Source organism: Trachemys scripta, chromosome 1, assembly GCF_013100865.1.
Source record: "Trachemys scripta elegans isolate TJP31775 chromosome 1, CAS_Tse_1.0, whole genome shotgun sequence".
Taxonomy (NCBI): Eukaryota; Metazoa; Chordata; order Testudines; family Emydidae; genus Trachemys; species Trachemys scripta.
The window spans coordinates 152,685,696-152,711,245 of NC_048298.1; the positions used below are offsets into that span (position 1 = coordinate 152,685,696).

The window sequence follows — 25,550 nt, forward strand, 5'->3', positions numbered from 1 at the left end:
AAACCCTTAGGTTAATAGGGTGATAAGTAACAGATTTGTCAAGACCCATCATGCCAAATCAACCTAATTTCCTTTTGGCCTAGTGGATGGAGGGAAGAAGTAGACATGATATATATTGATTTTCGTAAGGCTTTTGACACAGTTCCACATGACATTTTCATACAGAAACTAGGGAATGTGGTCTAAATTAAATTGCTATAAGGTAGGTGCACAAATGGGTTGAAAAACCGTATTCAAATAGTAGCTAACCATTATCATCATCACTGACATTTCCTTTTGAGTTACAAGAGGACATTCCAAGTACCAATTAAGACTGAAACAACTACAGTAATATGATTAAATGGCTGAGCGCAGTGGTGGTTCACGAAACTGTTTTCTCATCATACCCTTAGAGTGGTAGGGAACTTGATCCCAGCTTGGAACCCCACAACTGTAATTGTACTGTGGTTCTTGTTAACAATTAGCTCAATTTGAAGCTATAAATGGACCATATATAAAACAGTAGTGAATATATATATATATGGTTTTTATAGTGATGCTCAGTCATGATAGGCATAAATTAAGCACCATAACATGATCAGAAAACAGTAAATGAATTATAGTATTCCAGGTAGAGAATTCACTCCCATAACTAAGTAAAACTTGGTAAAACATGAATTCAGAGAAAGTTAGATGGATTGAACAGGTACACTCCTGGCTTTTTACTGATGCACTCAAATATTGCAGAGAAAGCATATCTGTAAGCATTACCTGTTGGTGTCCCACCCCATCTCATCGCTCCAGCAGTTTTTGTTCTACCAGGTCCCGGTGTTGTCTTGTTTAGTGCTGCAGAGACAATAATACTAAATTGCTCAAACAGTTTTTAATTAAAAAAAATAAAACACTGATAGCCAGGCCACTGCAAACTGAATCCCCTATTGGTTAGAGAGGAAATGATGTAATAATGGTATTGTGGCTCATGCATTTGATTTAAAAAAAACCCAACATGCTATTTTAGTCCACAAATTGGGTCTTCAAAAACCATTTTATCTGAATGTATGCAAACATTTTTTAAAGATGGAAACTACCAACAGGGTATGGTTGCAGAATCCACCAGTTGCAGAATTTGATGGCACAATACAAGCTCTCATTGAACAAATAATAAAAATTTATGTGAGCAAAGTCCCAACTGCTATCACAAAACTGTGGAGCATGTTGAAAATTGAAGTTCTAGGGTAATTTTAAAAAAATTAAAACTGAGATTTGTATTAAATTAAACATCAACAAGGACCAAAGAAGAAATAATGTACTGTTTCTATTACTCATTTACGTATTTAATTAAATAAAAATCTTGGTCTTTGAATTTACTTGAAGATGCTGCAGAAATTTCAGTGGACCATATTGTGCCACTAATTCTTAAGCAAAACTCCGCATTTATTTCAACAGGGAATTCTGCTTCAAAATCAGTGTTGTGAAATGGCTCAACGTGTCACAGAAGTTAGCACAATGCACTGCAGAAATTGGGAGTCTGACATGAAATATAAACTACATTTATCAGAGAATATGGGAGCCCTGGTTACTACTGTTGGTTAAGCAGCATTATAAGGTACTTTCTAGATTATGCTATGCATTATCTGGGTCAACAGCTTCTATACAATAATGAAACATCTTTCTCAGACGGAAAAAAATTAGAAACCAGCTCTTTGAAAGTTTATCTGATTCAAAAAAATTCCAGTAGATAAAATCAGCAATGGAAAGACTACATCAATAGACCTACTCAACAGAAAAGAAAATACTAACTGCTTCACAGCAGTATTTAAAAGATACAGCTAAAAGTAAGTGAAGCTGATTAAACAAGGATATTTTAAAAGAATACTTAATTACCAGGTCTGGTCTGTGGCTTATCAAAGATCTTGGGTCTTGCAGAAGTGAGACGCATTTTATGTGGTGCTGAAAGAGACACACTGAAGTTTAAGTGCCAGGGTTGTGAGGAATAGCAATGATCAAGGGAGACAGGCCTGTCAGTGCATTGAAGCAAAATGAGCATGTACCAATTCTGTAATTTTCAACATATTAATTTAGCTGCACATTGAAAGCCTGTGCTTGTTTGTTCAGAAGTTAACTGTAGCCAGTCTGTAGAGTCTGGCTGGCTACATTCATGCTTAGTTTTAAGAGAAAAAGACATGAATTATTTTACACTGAGTTACACAATTGCATATGGATATAGAGTCAGTTCTACAGGATGTTTGTGGCCTTAAGAAGTTTAATTAGCTTCTGTAAAAAAACAAAGTTAAGTATTCCAGATAAAGGTGTGAAAGTTTTCATCATCACTCAAGAGATGACGTCTGCAAGCAAAATGAAGAAATTCAAAGCAATGAGAGCATGGGCTGGTGAAATGCAGTGACAGCATGAAGTTTAAAAATGTGAAGTGTTGGCCATTACCCAGGGTTGCCTCTGTTTTGCCAAATGGTTTTGATATTTTAGGTTTAATGGTTTCTGTATGAATCACATAGGAAGCTGTAAATGTAAAACAGAAGTTATGAACAGTTAGTTACTATCATCTTACACCCAAAATACAGTCTAATAGGCTCTACAATTCTTTGCACCATAAGCAGAGTTTGTCATTTGGCTGCTGAACCTAGTAGCCATTCTGCACTAGCAACACTGTAAAATAGTTTTTTAAGAGTCTAAATGAAGAATAAAGTTTTTCATATGAAACTACAGAGGAAATGTTTAAGCAGACAGAATGTCATTGTTCAACTTGGAAAAATGGTTATAGGCCTAGATGAGATATCACATCTGAAAGATGGCTGAGTATGTTAATACTTTGCACTTCTGTAACACTATCCATCTGAGAAACAAAACACAAAGTAGTAACATAAATGCATTAAACTTCATATGATCACTGAGACAGATGATAGATTTTGATTGTACAGAAATAAAGTACAGTATATTTAAAGTAAGTGTTCCAATGGGGAAATATCCACTTTCATATTATGACTATTTCCCCATAAGATTTGGGAAAAAAGACACATTTTCTTAAATATTTTTTTAAAAAACAACAAAATTCCCTGCAAGTTTCATTTACTTGACTAAAAACATGGAACAAGATGAAATTCTGAAAATTGTGTCTTCTCAATCAATAAGGCGGCCCTTATGCACATGTAACTCCCACTGAGGTTCACAAGAGCTGTGTGTATGCAGGGCTACATAGTCAGGAAAAAGGGGGAAGTCATGATTAATCTGGCTACTGTTAATTATGTAAACTATCCCACAGAATTCCAATGAAAAGTATCACATGGTAAGTAACATCTTTCTCAGTCTTGTACAATAACTAGACTTCTTATTGTGTAGTCCCTATTTCCACTCCATTGTGGGGCATGCATGCGCTCCATGTGTCTGAGACCAGAAGATTTTTGGCTGTGCCCTTCTCTGCCTCGTGCTCTTAACTGAGAACATAAGAAGTGGTGCAGACTGACTGCATCTCCAGTTCCTTCTCCACCATGAATCATGTGCAAAGGAACCAAAGCAGAGGGAAAGGAGGCCAGGTAGTGGAAACAATATAAGGACAACATATCTCGAAGCACTTCACTTCCTAATTACCAGTAATTTCTCTTTCTTATTAGACTGATAGTCCCTATGTGTATTCCACTGTGGATGACTGACAAGCAGTATTCATTGAGGAGGGTGCAGAGGACCACTGTGGTACCAATGACTGGAAGACTGCTGTGCTGGAAGATGCATTAGCTGTCGAAACTTGTATCCGGACGTGTCTCTCATGAAGGTATGGACAGAACCCCATGTTGCTGCTTTACAGATTTCAGTAAGAGGACCATTACAAAATGAGGGTATCAAAGCAGCCTTGGCCCTAGTTGAGTGGGTTCTCACATATCGGGGGAGGATGGCTGTTAACTCGCAACACAGCACAAGGCAGCTTCGTATCCGCTTTGAAAGTCTTTGGGAAAAGATCGCTTCCCCTCTCAACCATTTTGCAAAGGCAATATCTAGGCAATATCTTCTTTGTAGGTAGAATGCCAGAGCCTGGTGGATATCTAGAGAATGAAGTATTATGTCCTCACTGGTGACGTGGTTTCGGGAAGAAAACAGGTGAGTGAATTGTTTGATTCAGATGGAAATCTGAGGTTATTTTAGGAATAAATTTAGGGTGAAGTCTTAAAGAAACGTTGCCCTTTTGGAAGATTATGTACAGCAGATCAGCCATAAGGAATCCCAGCTCACCTCATCTTCTAGCTAAGGTGATGGCATCCAGAAATGCAACCTTTATAGATAGGTGGGTCAAAGAGCATGAGGCTGGGGGGTTAAATGGAAGCCTTGTTAATGTTGAGAAGACCTGACTGAGGCTTCATAACAGGAGGGAAGGTTCTGAAGCCAGGGTGAACATCCTGAACTTCAATCTGCAGATAAAGACACCAAGCTGTTTGAGATCTGATTCTCCATCCTTCTTTTTTATGGGGTGGGGGAGGGGATGAGAAAGTATTTTGAGTAAATACCCTTTGCCCAGTGTTGAGGGGTTACCAGCTTTATGGTTCCTGATGAAGATGGGATTCCACTTCTTGAATGAGCAATCTCTTGTGAGAGTGGTTCCTGAAGAAGGGTAGAGAAGGGGTTTTGATGGGGGAGGGGAGATTAACTCTATAGTGTAGCCCGTCTGAATGATGTCAAGAATGCATGTGTCGGTCATTACCATCTGCCAAGCTACATGGCCACCAAATTGTGTACAAAAAATCTGGGAGGACCGACATGGCATCTGGAATGATTTGGTCCCGTCAAGTGTTTCTTAGCAACAGGTTGGGGTTGGATGGAGGAAGAGGGGGGGGGATGTTTGCTTGCTCTGCTGCACCCTCTGTCATTCCCATGGTGGTTCATAGCCTCTCTGAAGATAAAAGGGGTGAGGTGCCAGTCACTGCTTATACCATTATGGCCTGTGAAATTTCCTCCATGGCCCTGGAGTGTAGCTCCCTAGACAGCAGAGGGTTGCCTTTGAGTCCTTCAATGAGTGTAATGAATTATCAGCCTTCTCCCTGAACAGACTGTTGTCTTCAAATGGAAAATCCTCCACTGTAGATTGGACTTCTCTGAGGACTGAAGCCATGACACTCTACACTTGACAATAGCCAACACCATCAATTGGAAGGCACGTTCGCTGCATCAACTGACACTTGGAGGAATGATCTGGTAATCAATTTACCTTCCTCAATGAGTACTTGGAACTGCACTCTATCCTACTGCAGGAGCTGGTTAGTAAATTCTGTGAACTTAGAGTAATTCACAAAATTGTATTTAGACATTAATGCCTGGCAATTTGCCATGCAGAAATGTAGGGTAGTTGAAGTAAAAACTTTCTCCCAAATAAGTTCCTTATCAGAAGGCGGTAGATCTTGGTTGATGTTGCCTGTATCTTTCAATGACTGCTTGGACTATGAAGGAGTTTGGAGCAAGGTGTGTAAATAAAAATTCTGCTCCCTAGACTGATACAAAGTACTTCTGTTCTGTACCTCTTTGGAGCGGGGGAATATATGACAGATATGCCAGACTACCGTGGCAGATTCTAAGATGGAGTCATTAATGAGGATTGCCACCAACTTGGTAGGCCCATGCTCTGCCGAAAGTTGAGGAGTTTATGAGGGGGGATCTGGAATGCATCAGCAACCCTCCTTCATAGGTCTTGGAGTTCCAGAGCACAAGGAGAAGGGTGCAGGTGCAGACTAATGGAAACTGCTAGCAAAAAGTTTTTGGTTTCAGGAGATTGCACCCCACAGCAGAATACACATAGGGACCATCACTTGAAGAAGAATCCTTGAGTTCCAAGTACAGAACTAAATGAGATTAGCACATTTTGTGCATTTGCCAAGCCAAATCTTGCTCTTGGATGCACATGCACAATTTTTTGTTCCCCAATGGGAGCAGCACATGTCCATTCGAGGGCAGAATTTGGCTCAGTCTCTGAGTCTCCCCCTCCCTCTCCAAAAACACAAAATATGGTATTTGGGCTTCTCAGAAAAACCAAATTGTACCTGGAATACAGTGTTCTAGGTAATAATGTATACACCATTTGACCTTAAAGTGCAAAGTGCAGTCATCCACTTCAGAGATTGTTAACGATCTCAAAACACTGAATTAAGAAAAACAAATCAGTTACCAGTTTTCAAGTGTGGATTTTCAGTTGTTAGAGCAGTTTGGGGCTTGAACGAAATCTGGTATGTTTCATTTGGAACTGAAAGTGAAAACATCAGAACTTATTAAATGTACATCATGTCTTCTTAAAATCCGATGCTACAAATTAAATTCAAGAAGGAGGAGGATTAAAACTGTTTGTGTAGTCCAAAAATGAAAAGGTTCAGTGCTGGAAACCTGGCTCAAAATCATGCTTTAATTGAAAATATAATCTTTCAGACTAGGAGGATACAAAGCATTAATAAGACAGGCAACAAAAGATTAGGGGGTCAGAGTAGAGCATTGCAGATGACAGTCCAGCCTTGTGCGTTAGATGTGTGTTCCTAGAAAGGATAGCAAACAAACCGACTGGAAAATCAGAAGCAGTATTATGCATGAGCCCTGGAGCATGACCAACCAGTAAACAAAAGGGAGAGAAACGTGGAAAGTTTAGCTATTGTGACAAAGCTCTGTCCTTGTCTCTGTGGGTCCTGCGTTTCCTGATGGATTTCGCTAGCCTCAGAGGCTCACTGTGACCCTCCACTTAACCCTTCTCTCTCTAGAGACAAGGGTCACAGTCTACTGAGCCATTTTCATCATAAGCCAGCGAGGGAGGTGAGGAGAAGCAACCCTCCCTCGCAGTCTCTGTTGTCTCCCAGCCTCAGTGATTAATCGGGGGGGGGGGGGGGAAAGGGGGGGAGCCCGGGCCCACCCTCTACTCTGGGCTCCAGCCCAGGGACCCTAATAGTATCAGCTATGGTAGCTAACCTTTTAGGAACAGGACACGTACAATTCCCTGGGCTACTTCCCCACAGCAACCCCCACTTCCTCAAGCTCCACTTCACCCTTACCTCAGGGCCTCCTTCCTTGTGCCTAATATGGTGTGTACTGCTCAGTCTCTCCAACAGCACAACTTCCTCCCACAGCTCCTGACATGCATGCCCACCTGACTAACTGAGAGGCTTTTAACTAGTTTCAGCCAGCCCCCGATTGGCTTCAGGTGTCCCAATCAACCTAGCATCCTCCCTGCCTTCTGGAAAGCTCTTAATTGGCTCCAGGTGTCTTAATTGACCTGGAGCAGCTGCCATTTACTTATCCTGGTACCAGGGATTTGTTTAACCTGGGGCTAATATATCTGTCTCCCACTACTCTTCTATAGCCATCTGGCCTTGCCCCATCACACTATTGATAAAAAAATAATTTCAGTCATCTTCCAAAAGCAGAGGGGAAAGGTAATGACAAAAACTGGCAAAAAGTTCTCATTGCCCAAAGTCACTTTGGACCCATCAACAACATGAACTGTTACAAGGTTAACTGATCTCAGACGCACTGTTTTTGGGCCACTAGGAAATAAAATATCAGCGACACTTGTGATAGAAGCAAAGGTCAACTTAGTAGTATGTGGGGTCAGGATCAAAGACCAGGTTTTTCTTTTACAAGATAAAATAGCATTCTAATTAAACAATTGCCTGCTACAGAAAGTTCATTTTTCAAATACTTAAAAGTATTCACATGTATAGGAAAAATGCTTTTCCTATTATATGTTGTATATTTTAAATTTCCTCACCATCCTCTTCTCACATGCACGCTTCTTCGCAGTTGTGCTAACACTAATGTCCACTGATGCAACCACTGATAGCTCTAGTCAACTGATTCCTCCCGTAAGAGTGACTTTGGTTACTTATACGATGTCTTTCAAAATCATCCTTTAAAAAGTTAACCTTCTCTTTTATTAACTCTCTGTTTCAATTATTATTTGAGGTACAACAAAAATGTACAATTCTCTAAAAAACAGAGCTATTGATTACATTCTCTCACAGTGCTAGAGGATTGAGAAAAAGGAAATGACTAAAAATATCATCATCAACTACGTCTGCCTCAAGAGCAAATATAATTGACAATTCAAAGACTAGGGTTGGGGCCACCACTTTGGAAAAATTAAGAACTCTGCTTCCTCCTGTCATTACTCACCCTAAAAGTTTTCCTTATTTTATAATCCAATAGACTGAAGAACCAGGAGTCTCTTCCCTTATAACAGTGCATCTGTATCATGTAATGCACCTATCACAATAGTATCTGAGCCACCACTAGTTTTTTCATCTCTCCTATTGTTATTACTGATGAGAAGATTCTCTTCTCTTAGGGAAAATGCAGATCTACAAACTCAACCTTTTGCCTGGAACAAAGTGATCTAGAAAGTACCCTGTCACTGGGCCAGACTCTCCCTTCAGTTAGATGCGTGTAAATCTGAAGACACCTACTGCAGTCCATGGCATTATTCTAAGTTTACACCTGTTAAACAGAGCAGAAAGTCTCTACTCTCTGCAAGTTCCAGAGAGGAACAGTTGTGTAAAGTCTTGTGAGCTTCAGAATACAATACAAGGCTTATCTTTTTTTGGGCAGGCCTGAGCTTGGTTGGTGTCACCGGACTCTTTTGGAGTATGATTTGGAGATCTGAGTTCAGAGGATAGTTGAAAAGGTGAGGAAAACCTTACCAATTCACAGTTCCCTTTCATACAATAATTTCCATAAGAAGAATGATGGCCGCGATAGAAATACATATATATCAAAGACACATCAAGGGGTTCTATGGGTTAAAAACAATCCATGGATATTACTTAAATTCAACATGAAACGACCTTGAACAAATGGCTGACTTGTCACCTGCTTTCCACAAGGAGAGATTCATGTCACGCTAGTCCTTTCAGTGTCTTCTTCTTTTACAATTCACTATTGTGTGCTCAATTAAATAAAATGATTGTAGTATCTTTCAATATGCCATGTTTGTCAAATCCTCAAGGCACTAACCAATGTCAGCATGTGTAGCTAAGCTAGTGCCACAATAACATTTTTGAAGATTGTAAGCCTCTATTCCGAATTACAGAAATAATGCAATTACCAGGTTTAGTCTGCAATACTTCTGGCCTGATAGATGTTTTGGGTTTGGATGGAATGAGTCGTGTTTCTTTTGGAGCTGAAAGAAAGGAGCAGGATTATTATTGTATTCTTCAGGAATCATAGTTCAATGCCATATTTAGCCCACAGAAAATAAAAGCCTGCAATAAAGAAAATAACATTTTCATCGTTTTCTGGAAGCTGAAATAAAATGACTGCTCAAAAGGAAGAAAATTAAGAGTGCTGCGCCGGGGGATGACTTGATATAGTGGTCAAAGTGGCCACAATTCTGATGCTCTGAGAAAATGGGACCACTCAGTTTTGACAGATAGATAAGAAATAGGTTAATGGGTGTTTCTGAGCGGGTTTGGCAGAGAGATCATTTCTAAGACAGAGCTGTGAGTCTTCCATGGCAAAGGATGTGCATACATGTAGAAGGAGAATGAAATGTTGCAGCACAAAATAACTTTCTAGAACATGTTTTCTAGAAGAGTTTTCTTTGGTGAAAAGGGAAAAATACCAATATAACAATTTCAGTAAGGAAACTTCTTTACCCATCGTTGCCTTTGTCTGTTTAGAGGTGACAGACGGTTTTGTTATGAGTGGCTGCGGGGATGTTCGATGTATTGCTGTTGGGGAAAAATGCAAAGAATCTTAGATACTAAAATAAAAAAGAATTGATGAACTTCGGTTTTGCACACAAGATAAAACAAAAACTGCAATGGAAATAGGTAGCATTTGGGTTATTACTGACCCTCCCCCCCAAAAGGGTCAATTTACAAATCAAAGCATAACACAGTATCAATTGTACTGACTGTTGACAGAAACAAATTGACCAAGATCTTCCTTGTGGCTTCTTGCTTTATATTTGTAAAACAATATAAAATCAGTAGCAAGATAGATACAGAAGTATCCATTTTAAAATTGTTTTTGTTCTAATATAATACTACTACTAAGCTCTTATATAAGCACTTCTAATTGGTACATCTCAAAGCACTTTACAAAGGAGGTCATTATAATGATCCCCATATGGGAAGAGTAAGACACAGATAAATGACTAGAAAGTAATTAGAAAGGGTCTGATATATGCAGCCACCCAAACTTTAAAAAAAACAAAACAGTGAATCTTCCAGTGCTGAAACAATGATGGTTCATCATGTGCCGTTCCTTGAAAATCCTTAGGGAATGAGAAATAGGGGCAGGGGGTTCAGCCTCTCCTTTTTGGGACAATAAATCTGTCAGCTTTAAAGTATTTTTGGTTTTCATATGCAGAGGTGTACATTTTGCCATCGCTTACACCAGTGCAACACAACTGACTAGAGCTGCACAGGAATAACTAAAGAGAAATTGGCTGAATGCTTCTGAAAAGCACAACAACTGAGGTTTGGCTAAACGAATGATTAAGCCTCAATATACAGAATTGCAAAAATGACTCAATTACCAGATTTAGTCTGTGGGATTCCTGGCTTGATGGATGTTTTTGGTTTAGTAGGAATGAACGTTTTTTCACTTGAAGCTGAAATAAAAAAAAAACCATCCCTGGATTATAATTGCAAATTTCTTTAAGGAAACACAGTGATTGCAGCCTTCAAGGAAATGTGTGTCCAATAGCCTGTGAGGCAAATTGTGCAAGAACAATGCTGAAAATCACTTAGTATGCATGGCCAAAAAAGAAGAAAAAATTACACTGCATTTTGTTTCAATAGTAATTGCTGTGTCTGAAGTGGGTGGCATTCTCAGTGTTATGAGAACATCCACCTTTGGCTGAAACAGGAGAAAGTTGTTGACAAAAAGATACAGAACATGATAACACGAAGGGGCTGCTCAAACTAACCTGACAAAAGATAATTTATTCAGATACTACTGGCCAAATTCTCCTTCTGTACGTGAATGCCTGAGGACAGATTTGACACTATGTTATTTTCCTTTTAGTCCCCCACTCCACCTAACTGGATCTATGGATCAGCTTCCCAATTCCAGCTTACAAAATTACTCAATTCTAAGCTGATCTCCATATCTTTCAGCCGAGAACTCTTGCCATGCGGCATATCCACAACTGAAACAAATATTATTAGGAATATGCTTAGTGTTTATGGCTAATTTTTTTTTAGTGGTACTGGTGGGGTCTGTGGTCCATATTGGTGTGAAAAACTTAGAAAAGTTATGGACAGGGACTATCATATCCTCATAATAGGACAATTCACCAGAGTGTGGACATTTGGGTGTTAAAGGAAATTCAAATAAAAAAATTATAAACCCACATGTTGAAGAACCTTTTCGCCCCAGGTGTGGGATCTCAAGTAACCTAACGTATATACAATAATATCTGGTGAAGATGTAGATAGCTCACAAGTGACTGCCAATGCATACATCAAGTACTGATTCTTTTCCTCTTTCAGAGCAAAAATAGGACATTGTTTTAGTAAAATATTCACGTAATAGAAAGAGCTTTAATTTTGGGAGTTACCGAGAAATAGTATAAACCAGCGATTAGTATCTACTGAGATGGAGAAAAAGTTGCACCAATTTAATTTTCAAAACATTGGCTAAGACCTATCTACAAAGCTGAGGCCAGATGACTTAGATTACTGATTAAGACAGTTGGAGCGATGCACTCTAATTAATACACCCGACTCTCAGAAGCATCCATCTTCTCACTACAACCGATAAAATTTACAATGAAAAAAAAATCTATTTCTGCTCACAAGCTCAAATAAAGAGTATCTACCTTAGATTCATTCAGAAACTCTCCTACTGGGACATGAATAATTAAAGTTCAGAATAAAAATGGTGTGGCTTATGTTCCACCCAACCTTTTCCTGAGAGGGCTGACTGAGAGCTAGTTGAGGTGATTGGAAAGATGGGTTTGAGAGCTGCTGTTTGGAATTGGGAAGAGATTGTAGGTGGTCCATTTTGATTTTTGTATGGTCTATGGTGGTGGTTGGAGTCCTACAGTTTTCTTTCAGTTGTCTTATATAAATTGTGTAAAGAGCTCAAAACCAAACCAAAGGTGCAGGAAACACCTTTCAATAAATACACTACCTTTTTAATAATGTCTTAATGAGTTGAATTTATGAGAGACAATGAAGAGTGTTACATATTTGGATAGCAGTTTCTGTACATCTGATATTACATTTCCAGCAACACTTGTCTGTTCTATAAGTCAAGTCTCTTCTGACTGGAAAAGATATGAAATCTCAACAAATTAGGAAATCTCCTTGATCTTAAGAACTATCAAGGAAAGGAAACTTTGAGTGAAATATTGTAGGTGATGTCCTTATTAACAGAGTTGGGTAAAACTGTTAAAAAATGCCAGAAACACTTGTGTGACTTGTTTGCAAATTTGTTCCACATTTTGCGATCACTAAATTTCAATTTTCAAAAAAATCTAGGCAGGTTTAAATTATGCATAGAAATCCTGAGAAAAAGGAACAAGCCACTTTCCTGAAACATCTCACATGAAAAGACCATTTTAACATAAAAATTTATGCTTGTGTGCTTTTTAAAAGACGCCACTGTAGGATAACCACCTAGCTTTCAGCCCACTGCTTACCCAACTTAATCATGTGGTTTTTATGAGGCAATACCACCTCCATCCTCTATTTCAAAAATGTGATTTTTTAGAAAGTAGTTCTACTGTCGCTGCAAATGTTCAGATAATGAAAAATATTTTCTATAAAATAATATTGAAAAATTTGGAAATTTAAATTGTTCCAATTCACTCAGACACAGGAAAACTTCATTAAAACCCCCCACAAGTAAACATTGCTTTATTTCACCAAATTCTACTCATCGAAAAAATCTGTTGAGATATTGGAAGTGTTTTTCCCAAAGTCCTAAGCAAAACTATCAATCATTTTCCTATTCCTTTCCTAAGATCCTCCTGAGTAGCTGGAAATGGCACTTAAGAGATTATGCATTTCAAAATCAGGATTTAGCCATATAGACAGTCCTAGCTGTAAAAGAGCCATCCTTTTTTTCCATTGTAGAGTTGAGGAGAGAGACAAGGAACACACTGACTGGCAGGATGATCTCATGGAAGGATAATGCTCCTGGATTTCCATACTGTATTACAGAACAGAAAAAAAGAACTTGTGAGGCAACATTGCATGTGTCGGAGAAAAACAGAGTTCTCACTCTCTTTTTTGGGTGCAGCAAATGTATGCATTGAAATCTCCTTCAAATCCCTGTCACATGTTTTGAAGGTTTAAACATTTTCTCCTAGAAAATTCATACTGTGTGAAGAAAAAGATTCCCCAAGGTACGTAGGCACCTTGAATTTGTTTCTAATTATGCTAGGTGATGTGATTGGGGTTGGAGGGAGTGCTAAGAGGCTGACTGCCTCAAAGAAAGCCTTAGAGAGCTGAAATTTCTATTACAATCGAGAAGTAAAGGCAAGACAGGAAAGATCTTATCAAACTAGAAAGGGAGAAAAAACAAAAAACAAGGAGCATGAAGGGCAATCCAGTTCTAGGAAGTTGAGTGAAAAGGAAAATGGTAACTCGGAGATAGTAATTGTCTGGTTTCCAGAGTTGGACTTGAAGTAATGGGAAGCCCAAGATACAATCAGATTCTAAGGGCTTGTCTACGCAGTGCAGTAAAGCACATTCAGAAGTTGTGACTTGTACAGTGCTCTAATATGCTGTGCTCTAACTGCCCCATTTAGACCATGTTGGCTGGAACTAGAAGGTATATAGTTTGCATTAACATAGTCCTGTTTCAAAGGAGCTGACTGAAGATAAACAGAAAGGGTTTGTCCACACAAAGACTTAGTGCATGGCAAGTTCGGATAAGAACATAAGAATGTCCATACTAGGTCAGACCAATGGTCCATCTAGCCCAGTACTTCCTTTTGTTTTAAACTTGCTGCTTATTAGTTTAATCTGGTAACACGTCCTTATTTACTTTCCCATACCATTCATCATTTTATAGACCATATTGCTCCCAGTCATCTCTTTTCCAAGTTGAAAAGTCCCAGTCTTATTAATCTCTCCTCATATGGAAGCTGTTCCATACCCCCTAATCATTTTTGTTGTCCTTTTCTGTACCTTTTCCAATTCCAGTACATCTTTTTTTGAGATGGGGCAACCACATCTGCACGCAGTATTCAAATTGAGGGCATGCCATGGATTTACATAGAGGCAATATGATATTTTCTGTCTTATTAGCTATCCCTTTCCAAATGATTCCCAACATTTTTGACTGCTGCTGCATATTGAGTGGATGTTTTCAGAGAACTATCCACAATGACTCCAAAATCTCTTTTGTGAGTGGTAACAGCTAATTTAGATCCCATCATTTTGTATGTAAAATTGGGATTATGTTTTTCAATGTGCATTACTTTGCATTTAGCAATACTGAATTTCATCTGCCATTTTGTTGAACAGTCACCAAGTTTTGTGAGGTCCCTTTGTAACTCTTCACAGTCTGCTTTGAACTTAACTATCTTGAAGAATTGATGTAAATCTACAGTGTGCTAGCCTGCCACACACTAAGTCACCAAGTAGACCCTGGTACCACGCACTAGAAGTTCTGTAGTGTGGGCACCACAGAACTTTTACAGCATGGTAGCAGAGTCCACATGGCCGGCTAGTACGTGGCAGGTTAGTGCATTGTAGATTTACATCCCAACTTGTCGCACACTAAGTCTCTGTGTCAGGGCCAGCTCCAGCATTTCTGCCGCCACAAGCAAAAAAAAAAAAAAAAAAAGCCGCGATTGGCGGCGGCAGTTCAGTGGCAGGTCCTTCGCTCCTAGAGGGAGTGAGGGACCTGCCGCCCCCGACTCTTAACTTGTTAAGCTGGTGCCTGGAGCTGGCCCTGCTCTGTGTGGACAAGCCCAAAGATTGAGAAGTATCTTACTCTGGGAAGAAGCCTGAGAGGCAAGTCACCTATCCGAAAAGCTCATAAAAATCCTAAAAAGCACACTACACCCACTTAGATCTGATTGTACAGTTATCAAAGAGCAATTCTAGTATGTGGTCTTTCCCAAGTAAGATAGCAGAATGTACGACTGCTATTTTCCCAGAGACAAAGGAAACGGAAGCAGGATTCATTTTCTCCATTTGTTTTGAATTAAAAAATTCAGATTGGGCTGAAGGGTGCTGCTGCTACAAAAAGAGATTTATTCATGTGAGGAAGCGCAAACAACGTTGTTTGCACAGGCCAAACGACAAGCATGCATCTAGAAGCAGAGGAAAGTTTGATGATTACATTTAATGGCATAAAATGAGCTTCTCCTTGGAATTTCTTCTCTGATGAGAATGAAAACAAACAAAACAAAGTGACTACCTATTGAATAAATATTATTACCCAGTGTTGCTTTTGCTCGTTCAAGAGAATGAGGAGTTGTAGCAGTGACTGGCTCTTGAAGGGATCGAATGACTCCTGCTGGAAAAAATGTAGATAAATCCTGAGAGAGATGAAGGGACTCAATGAAGCTACACAATTTATACCAGATGAAGAACTGGCCCAGGATGTTTTAAAATAGCAGCAAGCATTTGCAATCAGAGACTTACAAGATATAAGTAGCTACTCTTAGGCTTTATTTAAAAGGAGTTTTGAGGTTTGTTTTGTTTTTTTAAAGAGAAAAACATTTAAAACATGGTGGCACTATACTCTATGTTCATGCTGTTCCTTGTTCACATGAAAATTCTCTGTAGTAGGCTCTCTTTACAGATGTGTGTGTATAAAGTAAAGATAGACTGGTCTAGGCAGCAAAATTCAGATCGAGATCCAGATTTCCCTGAAGGCTGAAAAGCAATTCAATCCAGTGTTTTGGTTCAGGGCCCCGTTAGTAGAAAGTAATCATACTGTGCACAGGGATGAAATAGGAGAACTCTTAACTGTGCCTGAGCATGTGTATTAGTTTTCCGATGGTATAGTTAATACACCTCTACCCCGATATAATACCGTCCTCGGGAGCCAAAAAAATCTTACTGTGTTATAGGTGAAACCGTGTTACATCGAAGTTGCTTTGATCCGCCAGAGTGCACAGCCCCGCCCCCCCCGGAGCACTGCTTTACCGCATTATATCTGAATTCGTGTTATATCGGAGTAGAGCTGTAACATACTTAGCTTTGCAATGGTTGTAATAACAGTTTCTGACTAAGTATGGATAAAACCAGAAGTGACCAAAATTTTTCACGAGGAAGGTTTTCCCACCAAAAATTATGCTTTTGTCAAAACTGGAATTTTTCACAGTAAATATCGATTCTGATTAAAAATTTGGTTTTCCTGCAGGGAATTTCTGAACAAAAATTTTTAATTTTGACTTAAAATGTTTTGGTTTGGTTTTGCGGTTTAAAAAAAACCCAAAACAAAATGAAACGTTTTAAATCAGTTTGTCAGTTTGAAATGAAAAATTTCATTTCATTTAACATACATTTTTATTTTTATACCAAAAAAAAAAATAAACTGCCATTTTAAGTCAAAACAAAACACTTTCTTTTTGAAATGTTCATTAAAAATTCATTTCAAATTGTTCAGACTTCTCATGGGAAAACTGAAATATTTCAATAGACAAATTCTGAAATAAAAAAAATTTCATTTGAAATTTGTCACAGGACAAATTTTGGTTTTTCAATTAGCTCTGGTTAAAACCCATGCGGACCATACAGAGGAGTCTAAGGAGAGATAAGGATCAATGATGATGGTGGAAAGTTTGTGTTACATGACAAAGTATCAGAGTAAGAGATACGTATCAGCACAGTGTTAGTGTTTCTCATATTGATTACATTTCTATACTCTCCGAGAAATTGCACCAGCCTTAGAACCTTAACAATATGATTTCTCATGCTTTATCTATCTTATATGCTTATAAAATACCTCCGATCTGTAGTACTTTTAATAAACCTTTTTTTCTTTTAAATTTTACTCTTCAGCACAGGGTCTGCCTTTTGTACATTGACTAGAATATTCTGGGTCTTACTGTAATATAAATAATAAATTAGATACATAAAACAAAGTAAGGAGAATGTTATGTAAGTTGTAAAGTTAGGAAATGCCAGATTCACGTGAACTTAATTGCTGCACTTTTGTTTGTCCATCCTGTGTTCTAAATCAGGCAGGGGTCCTATGGAACAAATAGTGAGGATATAATTAGGACTATCCGGATATGTGGACTCTCTACTCAGACCCTACACCACCAGCACTCCCAGCTATCTCCGTGACACCACTGATTTCCTGAGAAAACTACAATGCATTGGTGATCTTCCAGAAAACACCATCCTAGCCACCATGGATGTGGAGGCTCTCTACACAAACATCCCACACACAGATGGAATACAAGCTGTCAGGAACAGTATCCCTGATGATGACACAGCACAACTGGTTGCTGAGCTCTGTGACTTTATCCTCACTCACAATTATTTCAAATTTGGTGACAATATATACCTCCAGACCAGTGGCACCACTATGGGCACCCGCATGGCCCCACAATATGCCAACATTTTTATGGCTGACTTGGAACAACACTTCCTCAGCTCTCGTCCACTCACACCCCTTCTCTACCTACACTACATTGACGACATCTTCATCATCTGGACCCATGGGAAGGAGACTCTGGAAGAATTCCAGCATGATTTCAACAGCTTCCACCCCCCCATCAACCTCAGCCTGGACCAATCTACACGGGAGGTCCACTTCCTAGACACCACAGTACAAATAAGTGACAGTCACGTTAACACCACCCTATACCGAAAACCCACCGACAGCTATGCCTACCTTCATGCCTCCAGCTTCCATCCCGGACACACCACATGATCCATCATCTACAGCCAAGTGCTGAGGTACAACCGCATTTGCTCCAGCCCCTCAGACAGAGACCAACACCTACAAGATCTTCACCAAGCATTCTCAAAACTACGATACCCACACGAGGAAATAAGGAAACAAATCAACAGCCAGACGTGTACCCAGAAGCCTCCTGCTTCAAGACACTGGCTATCACGTACAGTCCTCAGCTTAAACCTCTCCAATGCATCATCAGTGATCTACAAACTAGCCTGGACAACGATCCCTCGCTTTCACAGGGAGGCAGGCCAGTCCTTGCCCACAGACAACCCGCCAACCTTAAGCATATTCTCACCAGCAACCACAAAACGCACCATAACAACTATAACTCAGGAACCAATCCATGCAACAAACCTCAATGCCAACTCTGCCCACATATCTACACCAGCGACACCATCACAGGACCTAACCAGATCAGCTACAACATCACCGGTTCATTCACCTTCACGTCCACCAATGTTATATACGCCATCATGTGCCAGCAATGCCCCTCTGCTATGTACATTGGCCAAACTGGACAGTCCCTACGTAAAAGGATAAATGGACACAAGTCAGATATTAGGAATGGCAATATACAAAAACCTGTAGGAGAACACTTCAACCTTCCTGACCACACAATAGCAGATTTTAAGGTAGCCATCCTACAGCAAAAAAACTTCAGGACCAGACTTCAAAGAGAAACTGCTGAGCTTCAGTTCATTCACAAATTTGACACCATCAACTCAGGATTAAACAAAGACTGTGAATGGTTAGCCAACTACAAAAGCAGTTTCTCCTCCCTTGGTGTTCACACCTCAACTACTATAAGAGGGTCTCACCCTCTCTGATTGAACTAACCTCGTTATCTCCAGACTGATTCTTGCCTGCATATTTATACCTGCCTCTGGAAATTTGCATTACATGGGTCTGACGAAGTGGGTATTCATCCATGAAAGCTTATGCTCCAATACATCTGTTAGTCTATAAGGTGCCACAGGACTCTTTGTTGCTTTTTACAGATCCAAACTAACACGGCTACCCCTCTGATACTTGATATAATTAAAGATAGTATCATAACAAATGCACATAAGGGGGCAGAATTAAGGCTTCATGGGTAAGCATAAATCTGGCACTTTCTAACCATTGGGTACTTGACTTTGCAAGTTAAATAACATTCTTTTAATGTATTTTTGCATGTAATTGCCTAGTTATTTTTTTTTCCAAGAGGAAAAAGGTAAAAACAAATTCTATTATGTGCAACTGTGACAGCCTACCATCATGCCATCAACAGCAGGATTTGAACCCTGAATCTTCAGCACAGATTTCTATCATTTGAACTACAGCACTAACTACATTAGCTGGCATTCAGAGAAGGCTGTTATCCCAGAGAGGGTGGAATGGGTCACAGGCACTATATGCAGGTTCCTGAAGGGTGGCTGAAGGGAGCCTGGCCTGGCCCAGCTCTCCTTGTTTCCTGCCCTCCCCACCTCCTGTCCAGGAGTTGGGGCAGCTCTTGCCTTATGTGGTGCCCCAAAGTGTGTGGGGGGATATAAAGGACATGGAGTTCCTGTACTGGGCCTAAGGTGTGTGGTGAGCCTGGATCAGCTCTCTCGCTGTACTGATACATATCCCGCTGCTACAGCTGTTCTGGCAGGCTCCAGATGTTCCCAAAGCAGTGTGCTCTACTGCTGGTGCTTTGGGGGTGGTGTGAACCAGACACTTTGAATTGTTTGTTTGTTTAGTTATTGTTTCGGCATGCTGCCAAAATTTTCCTGAGGAATGCAATTGACCAGAGAGAAATGATGATTTTTAACAGTTTAGACCTCAGCTGAACCTGAAAGGACCGTGATGAGATAAGGGAACCACCACTTTCCTAGTCTAAGGCCTTTTTCTCTGCCAAATTCCCAAGGCATCCTGCAAACAATAGAAGTGTGAAAGTTTTTTAAATATAAATTACAAGAATCTTTTATAATGGAACGTGTTAGGCAACTTAAATAAAGGGGTTGCTACCAGCTCCCCCGGTAGGATATAAAAGCCCCTTTGTTTTCATCAGACTCACTACTTAACTGCAGTAAAATGGAGACTTCTTTAGCTATAATGATAAAATGTTAGTAGCATTTCTGCTGTTACCATTTCCCCCCGCAAAGTCCACTGTAGAAGAGTTGCTAAAAATGAGAACTTAAGCATAATGAAATGCAAAATAATTTACCAGGTTTAGTGTGTGGCACATCTGGACTAGGTGATGTTTTAAGTTTGGAAGGAACCCGCTGAGTTTCTTTTGGAACTGAAAGAAAGAACCTCTTATAAATGTTTACCCTCTCCAGGAATAAAAGTCTAACAGCAGGTGTAAAGCCACAGACACTGCAAGCCGCCTGCCTGCAACAAGGAAACAAAACTTTTATGGGGACAGTGAAGAAGGCTGAAAGTCATATGTGCACAGGCCTTTAAAAGCGAAATGATGGCCTGGCATGTGAAAGCATTTGAAAAATGATCAAGCAAGCGACAGATGTCCTTGTCCTGTTTGGAGTCAAGATGAACAAGGATTAAGACAAGAATTTATTAACACAGACACACATGGCTGCAGGATGACCGAGATCTTTCATTTATGTTTCAAAGTGAATAGCTGCTGCGCCCCAGGCACTTCTCTTCATGATATGCATGCTTAACTCCTATAGATATCAATGAAATGAGAAAGTACAAGAGAATGGAAGTGAGATTTTCATGTGAAGAAAACAGAATGGATAGAAATCCTCAGTTCCAGACAACAGAGGTTTTTTAGATCACAAAACAGAATAAAGTTTAACGAATCATTGAAGGATAGAATAATTCTCTTTAGACTGATCCATGCCTTTTCAATGTTAATACACAATAAGTTCTCTTTTAGTTATCACATTACTTAACACATCTTAACTCTAAAAAGTGGGCCAAGTGATGGATTGAGCACAGGTAGGAGCTTCAGGGAGTCAATAGTTGATTAGTACCTCTCAGGACTGGGATAAATCTTTATTTTTGTCTTGTGACCCAGTGTGCCTTAGGCAGCCCTCACTGGTAATGCCAAGGTCAGGGCAGGCTGCAAAAAGGAAAGAAGATATTCCCTAGACTGGTGGGTAACACTGAATTTAAACTCCCCAACCAGTCACAAGCTGTGCTTCTGATCCCCACCACACTGGTTAAGAAGCAAAAAAAGAAAAAGAAATTACATACAGCCCCCTTATTGCATTCCAGTTCTCTGGTTCCCAATCAGCATCTAGGTCCCGTACAGTGAGAAGCTATTTTAAAACTCTGCTCACTATACAAAATGTTCTTCTGATTCCAAAGGGCCAGCCCCATTGCCAGTTAATATTAGGTTGGATCTTACTCAAAATGCCATACTGCCAGCCCATCCTTTAGTGCCTAAAATTAAAGGTTTATTATAAAGAAAGAACAAGAAGAGAGTTGTAGTAGGCATTTTAAGAGTCAAATTCTGCCTTCAAATGCATGCTTGAACACAGGTGTGAGTCTTCCATATAGACCAGGGGTCGGCAACCTACAGCATGCGTGCCAAACACAGCACGCGAGCTGATTTTGAGTGGCAAGCAGCTCGCGGTCCCGGCCCCCAGCCCCACTCAGCCCCCCCGCCCACTGCTCTCCCCTGCGGGGGCAGAAGGCAGAAGCTTGGTTCTGCGGCAGCCAAGCTTCCCCCCTCCCCCGCTTCTTCCCCCAGCGTGGTGCTTTCCTGCCCCTCCTCCTCTCCGTCCCTGCGCCAATCAGCTGATGGCCCTAGCAAGGGGGAGGGGGAAGAGCAGCAGCGTGCTCCCTGCTCCATAGAGGACGCAGAGAGAGGTAGGGATGGAGCCTGGGGGAAGCGGGTGGAACAGGGCCGCTCAGGGCAGGGGGCTGGGAGCACCCCCACGAGCCGAGCACCCCAGCCTTCTGCCGACCACTCCCCACCCCTCTGCCCTGAACCCCCCACACCCCAACACACATCCAGCCCTCTACCCTGCACCCCCCCACCCCCCACACACACCCAGCCTTCTGCCCTGCACCCCCACAGCCCCCAGCCCTCTGGCCTGATCTCTGAACCCCCCCCCACACACCCCAACCTTCTATCCTGAACCCCCTCCCCCAGCCCTCTGCCTTGACTCCTGAAACACCCCCCCGCCCCCAGGTCTGGGGTCCCAGCTGCAGGCCCTGATCAGCCCGCTGCCGGTGTAGGTGAACAGAACCCCAGGCTGGCAGCAAGCTGAGCAGGCTGGCGGCGTAAGATCAGCATTTTAAATTTAATTTTAAATGACACTTCTTAAACATTTTGAAAACCTTGTTTACTTTACATACAATAGTTTAGTTATAGAATATAGACTTATAGAAAGAGACCTTCTAAAAATGTATCACTGGCACGCGAAACCTTAAATCTGAGTGAATAAATGAAGACTCAGCACACCACTTCTGAAAGGCTGCCGACCCCTGATATAGACATTCAGCATCAGTGAAGGCATATATGAAGGCATAAATTGCTCCTTAAAGCTTTGTCTATCTTTCCCTAAACAACTTTTGAGAGGCGTTAAAGAGAAAAAGTGACTCCAAATTTCCCTTGGAACACTCTTGTATAAAAAAAAGCTTTTAGTATAAAATTAACACTGCTGATTTTTGTTCAGTAACAGTTGAAAAATATCAGTCAAATGTGAATAGTGAAACAAAAATAGCTGTGATGGAAAACACAGCAAATTTATTTAGGTCACTAAGTGTGAAGTGTTTCTATTTGGATTTTGCTTCTGGCAATGGCAGTGAGACTGGTAAACTTTCCACATAAAACCACCACCACCTAAAGCACCAATCACATGGCAGAAGTACAGCCTTATGAAGGATTTGCAGTCACTTGGGTTTTGAGCAGCAGTGCCTGGTAGCGTCTATGAAAGCCAAAATAATTGGCTGAGAGTCAGCTGATGGCAGTGTCTTGAATGGTGGCATTCTGTAAGCTCTGAATCCAGTTATAGTAAAAATTAAGTGTTAGCTGTGTGCCTGGTATTGTACTAGTTCTTGGAGGAGCCGGAGGCATAGAGGAAAATGCAGAGATAAACAATAATTCACAAAGAAGCCTTAAACCTGGTGCCCTCTAGACATTCACCTTGTGTAAAGGGAATTGCTGGGTGCCATAGAGATGCCATAGCAGCTATATGTCACCCCTTCCTTGGGACCAGGAGCAGCTAGGCATAAGTAAGAGAAGCCTGAACACTGTGGGTACAGGCTAAAACCATCTTTGCCACTCCCTCACCCTCCACAAATCCTCAGCTGGAATACAAAATCTCTATTTCCCAAATAGCTGGAGTACTGCTTTTCATTTACTACTGCACTTATTTAGTTTTCTGCAATAGCTTGGATAAGTACTTTTATGAATAATATTGCTTTTAAAAAGTGCATTGAATTAACGTGAGACTTTCTAAAACTCTCGGTCATCTAATTACATAAAATAATGGAATTATTCACCAAGAAAAAATATTAGTTAGACAAGGTGAGTGAGGTCATATCTTTTATTGGACCAACATCTACTGGTGAGAGACAGAAGCATCTATGCAGAGCTCTTCTTTAGGTCTGGGAAAGATATTCAGTGTCACAGCTAAATACAAGGTCGAACAGAGAGTGTAGCATACATAGTTACATATTCTAAGCGACCGTTCAAGATGAAATGGCCTGTTAACACCTCTCTAGTCATAGGACAAAAAAGGGGATTCGTGTGTTATAAACTGTTGTAGTGTCTTTATTTAGAAGATGATTTTTAGTGTCTATCCAATTATGAATTTAAGCTCCAAAGCTCGCAGTGGAGACATGTCGGCAGGTTTTGTATCAGTTGTTATGGCAGGGTCTGGACTTTCTCCTCAGAGCATATTCTGTGGTATCTTTGCTCCCCAATATGCCAAACTCTTCATAGGCCACATTGAGAAAGAATTTCTGGACAAATACACCACAAAAACAATGATATACCTGAGACACAAATCGATAATATTTTCATCCTCTGGACTAGTGACCTAAACTCTCTCATGGATTTCCATCACAACTTCAACAACCACCAGCCAGCCATCAAATTCCCTCTCAAACACTCCTACACCAGCATCAGAGTCCTGGACACCAGAATCAGTTTCAACAATGGAACACGACAGTCAGCTATATGCAAAAAACCCATGGATCATCCCTCCTACCTTCACAGATCCAGTAATCACCCCAAATACACCAAGAAACCTATTATCTAGAGCCAGGTACTCACATATCACAGAATATGATCCAAGGAGAAAGTCCAGGATACACACCTAAACACACTTAAAACTGCCTTCGCCAAACAAGAGCACTCCACCAGAGACGTAGATTGCATAATGGAACAGGCCACCCAAATACCTGGAGAAAACCTGCTTCAATATGCCCGTCACACCCGCTGACCGCAAACTCCTGGTTGTCACCTATCACCCCACACTGGAACCCATACAGGCTACCATTAAACAATTACAATCCATACTTGACAGGGACCACATCCTGAAAGAAAATCTTTCCTGAACCCCCTCTTTTGGTGCTCAAATGACCCCCCAAGCTCTCTAGGCTCATCATCAGATGCAAGCTCCCCACAGACAAGGACACACTAATTAAAAGCAGCATAAGACCCCGCCATAAAAACAGATGCAAAATCTGAAGACATCTCTCTACTGCTATGGTGATCAGTGCTTTCCACAACACACCTTTCCAAATCCAGAGGTCCTACACATGCCTATCACAACATGTGGTGTACCTTATCCAGTGCACTAGCTGTCCCAATAACAACTATGTGTCTGAAACCAGAAAATCACTCCACTCTCAGTAATCACCCCAAATACACTGAACACTTTTCATAAAACAATCAGTATCTCTGACCTCTCAGTGGAGTGGTGTTAATGGGCCACTGTTAACTTTTTATGCTAAACAATTCTACCTTGTATTTAGCTGTGACACTCTGAGTACATTTCTCAGACCTGAAGAAGAGCTCTGTGTAAGCTCCAAAGCTTGTCTCTTTCATCAACAGAAATTGGTCCAATAAAAGATATTACCTTACCCACCTTGTCTCTCTAATATCCTATCCTGGGACCAACAGGGCTACAACAACACTGAGAAAAAAAAATCTAATTTTCCTCCAAGTTCAGTTTTGATCCAAGAAGTCTGTCAGATTTATTCATGCCTGAAGTGAATCAGTGGAAAGTCTAACTTTAGGGGTGACCATCTCACCTGGGCTCCAACTTTCCAGGTAGGAAATGTAACTTTTATTTTGATTTCCATGAATAGGTAGTTACTCAAAAAAGTGGAGTTTCTTACCTCTTTGAAAAGATAAGTCTCATAATTTAATTGATAGGTTCCCTAAACTATGTTAACAAGTGTATGTAAACATTTTCATAACATTACTGATAAAAATGGTCATTAAATCTCTGTAGTTTTCATCTGTAGGTGTAAAATGTGAGATACTGGATGTTCACAAGCTGATGGCTGAGAAGTAGAGACTTGCTATGCTACTATGCTAACATGTTAGTTTAAAAAAAATTCAGTCCATTGAAGTACAATTGCTAAAAATAAAACCTTGACATTAAGGAATATAAAACAATGATATAATTACCAGATTTTGTTTGTGGTACGTCTGGGCTGGGTGATGTTTTTGGTTTAGATGGGACACGTCGATTCTCTTTCGCGGCTGAAAGGATGCACAGAGTTATACATTAAAACAGATGTGCTGCCAGGGAGCATTA

General features: G+C 40.4%; 1 protein-coding gene across 1 annotated transcript in view; it reads right to left on the reverse strand.

Moving 5' to 3' along the window:
- The window catches only part of ABI3BP (ABI family member 3 binding protein), a 286,567-nt gene that overhangs the window by 75,836 nt on the left and 185,181 nt on the right, over positions 1 to 25,550 (reverse strand). The window contains exons 34-43 of the mRNA XM_034767801.1: positions 25,421 to 25,495; positions 20,027 to 20,101; positions 15,358 to 15,435; positions 10,490 to 10,564; positions 9,603 to 9,677; positions 9,053 to 9,127; positions 6,140 to 6,214; positions 2,422 to 2,496; positions 1,864 to 1,929; positions 751 to 825 (exon numbers count right to left, since the gene is read on the reverse strand). Coding sequence (XP_034623692.1) covers positions 751 to 825; positions 1,864 to 1,929; positions 2,422 to 2,496; positions 6,140 to 6,214; positions 9,053 to 9,127; positions 9,603 to 9,677; positions 10,490 to 10,564; positions 15,358 to 15,435; positions 20,027 to 20,101; positions 25,421 to 25,495 — 744 coding nt within the window. The remainder of the gene's footprint in view (positions 1 to 750; positions 826 to 1,863; positions 1,930 to 2,421; positions 2,497 to 6,139; positions 6,215 to 9,052; positions 9,128 to 9,602; positions 9,678 to 10,489; positions 10,565 to 15,357; positions 15,436 to 20,026; positions 20,102 to 25,420; positions 25,496 to 25,550) is intronic.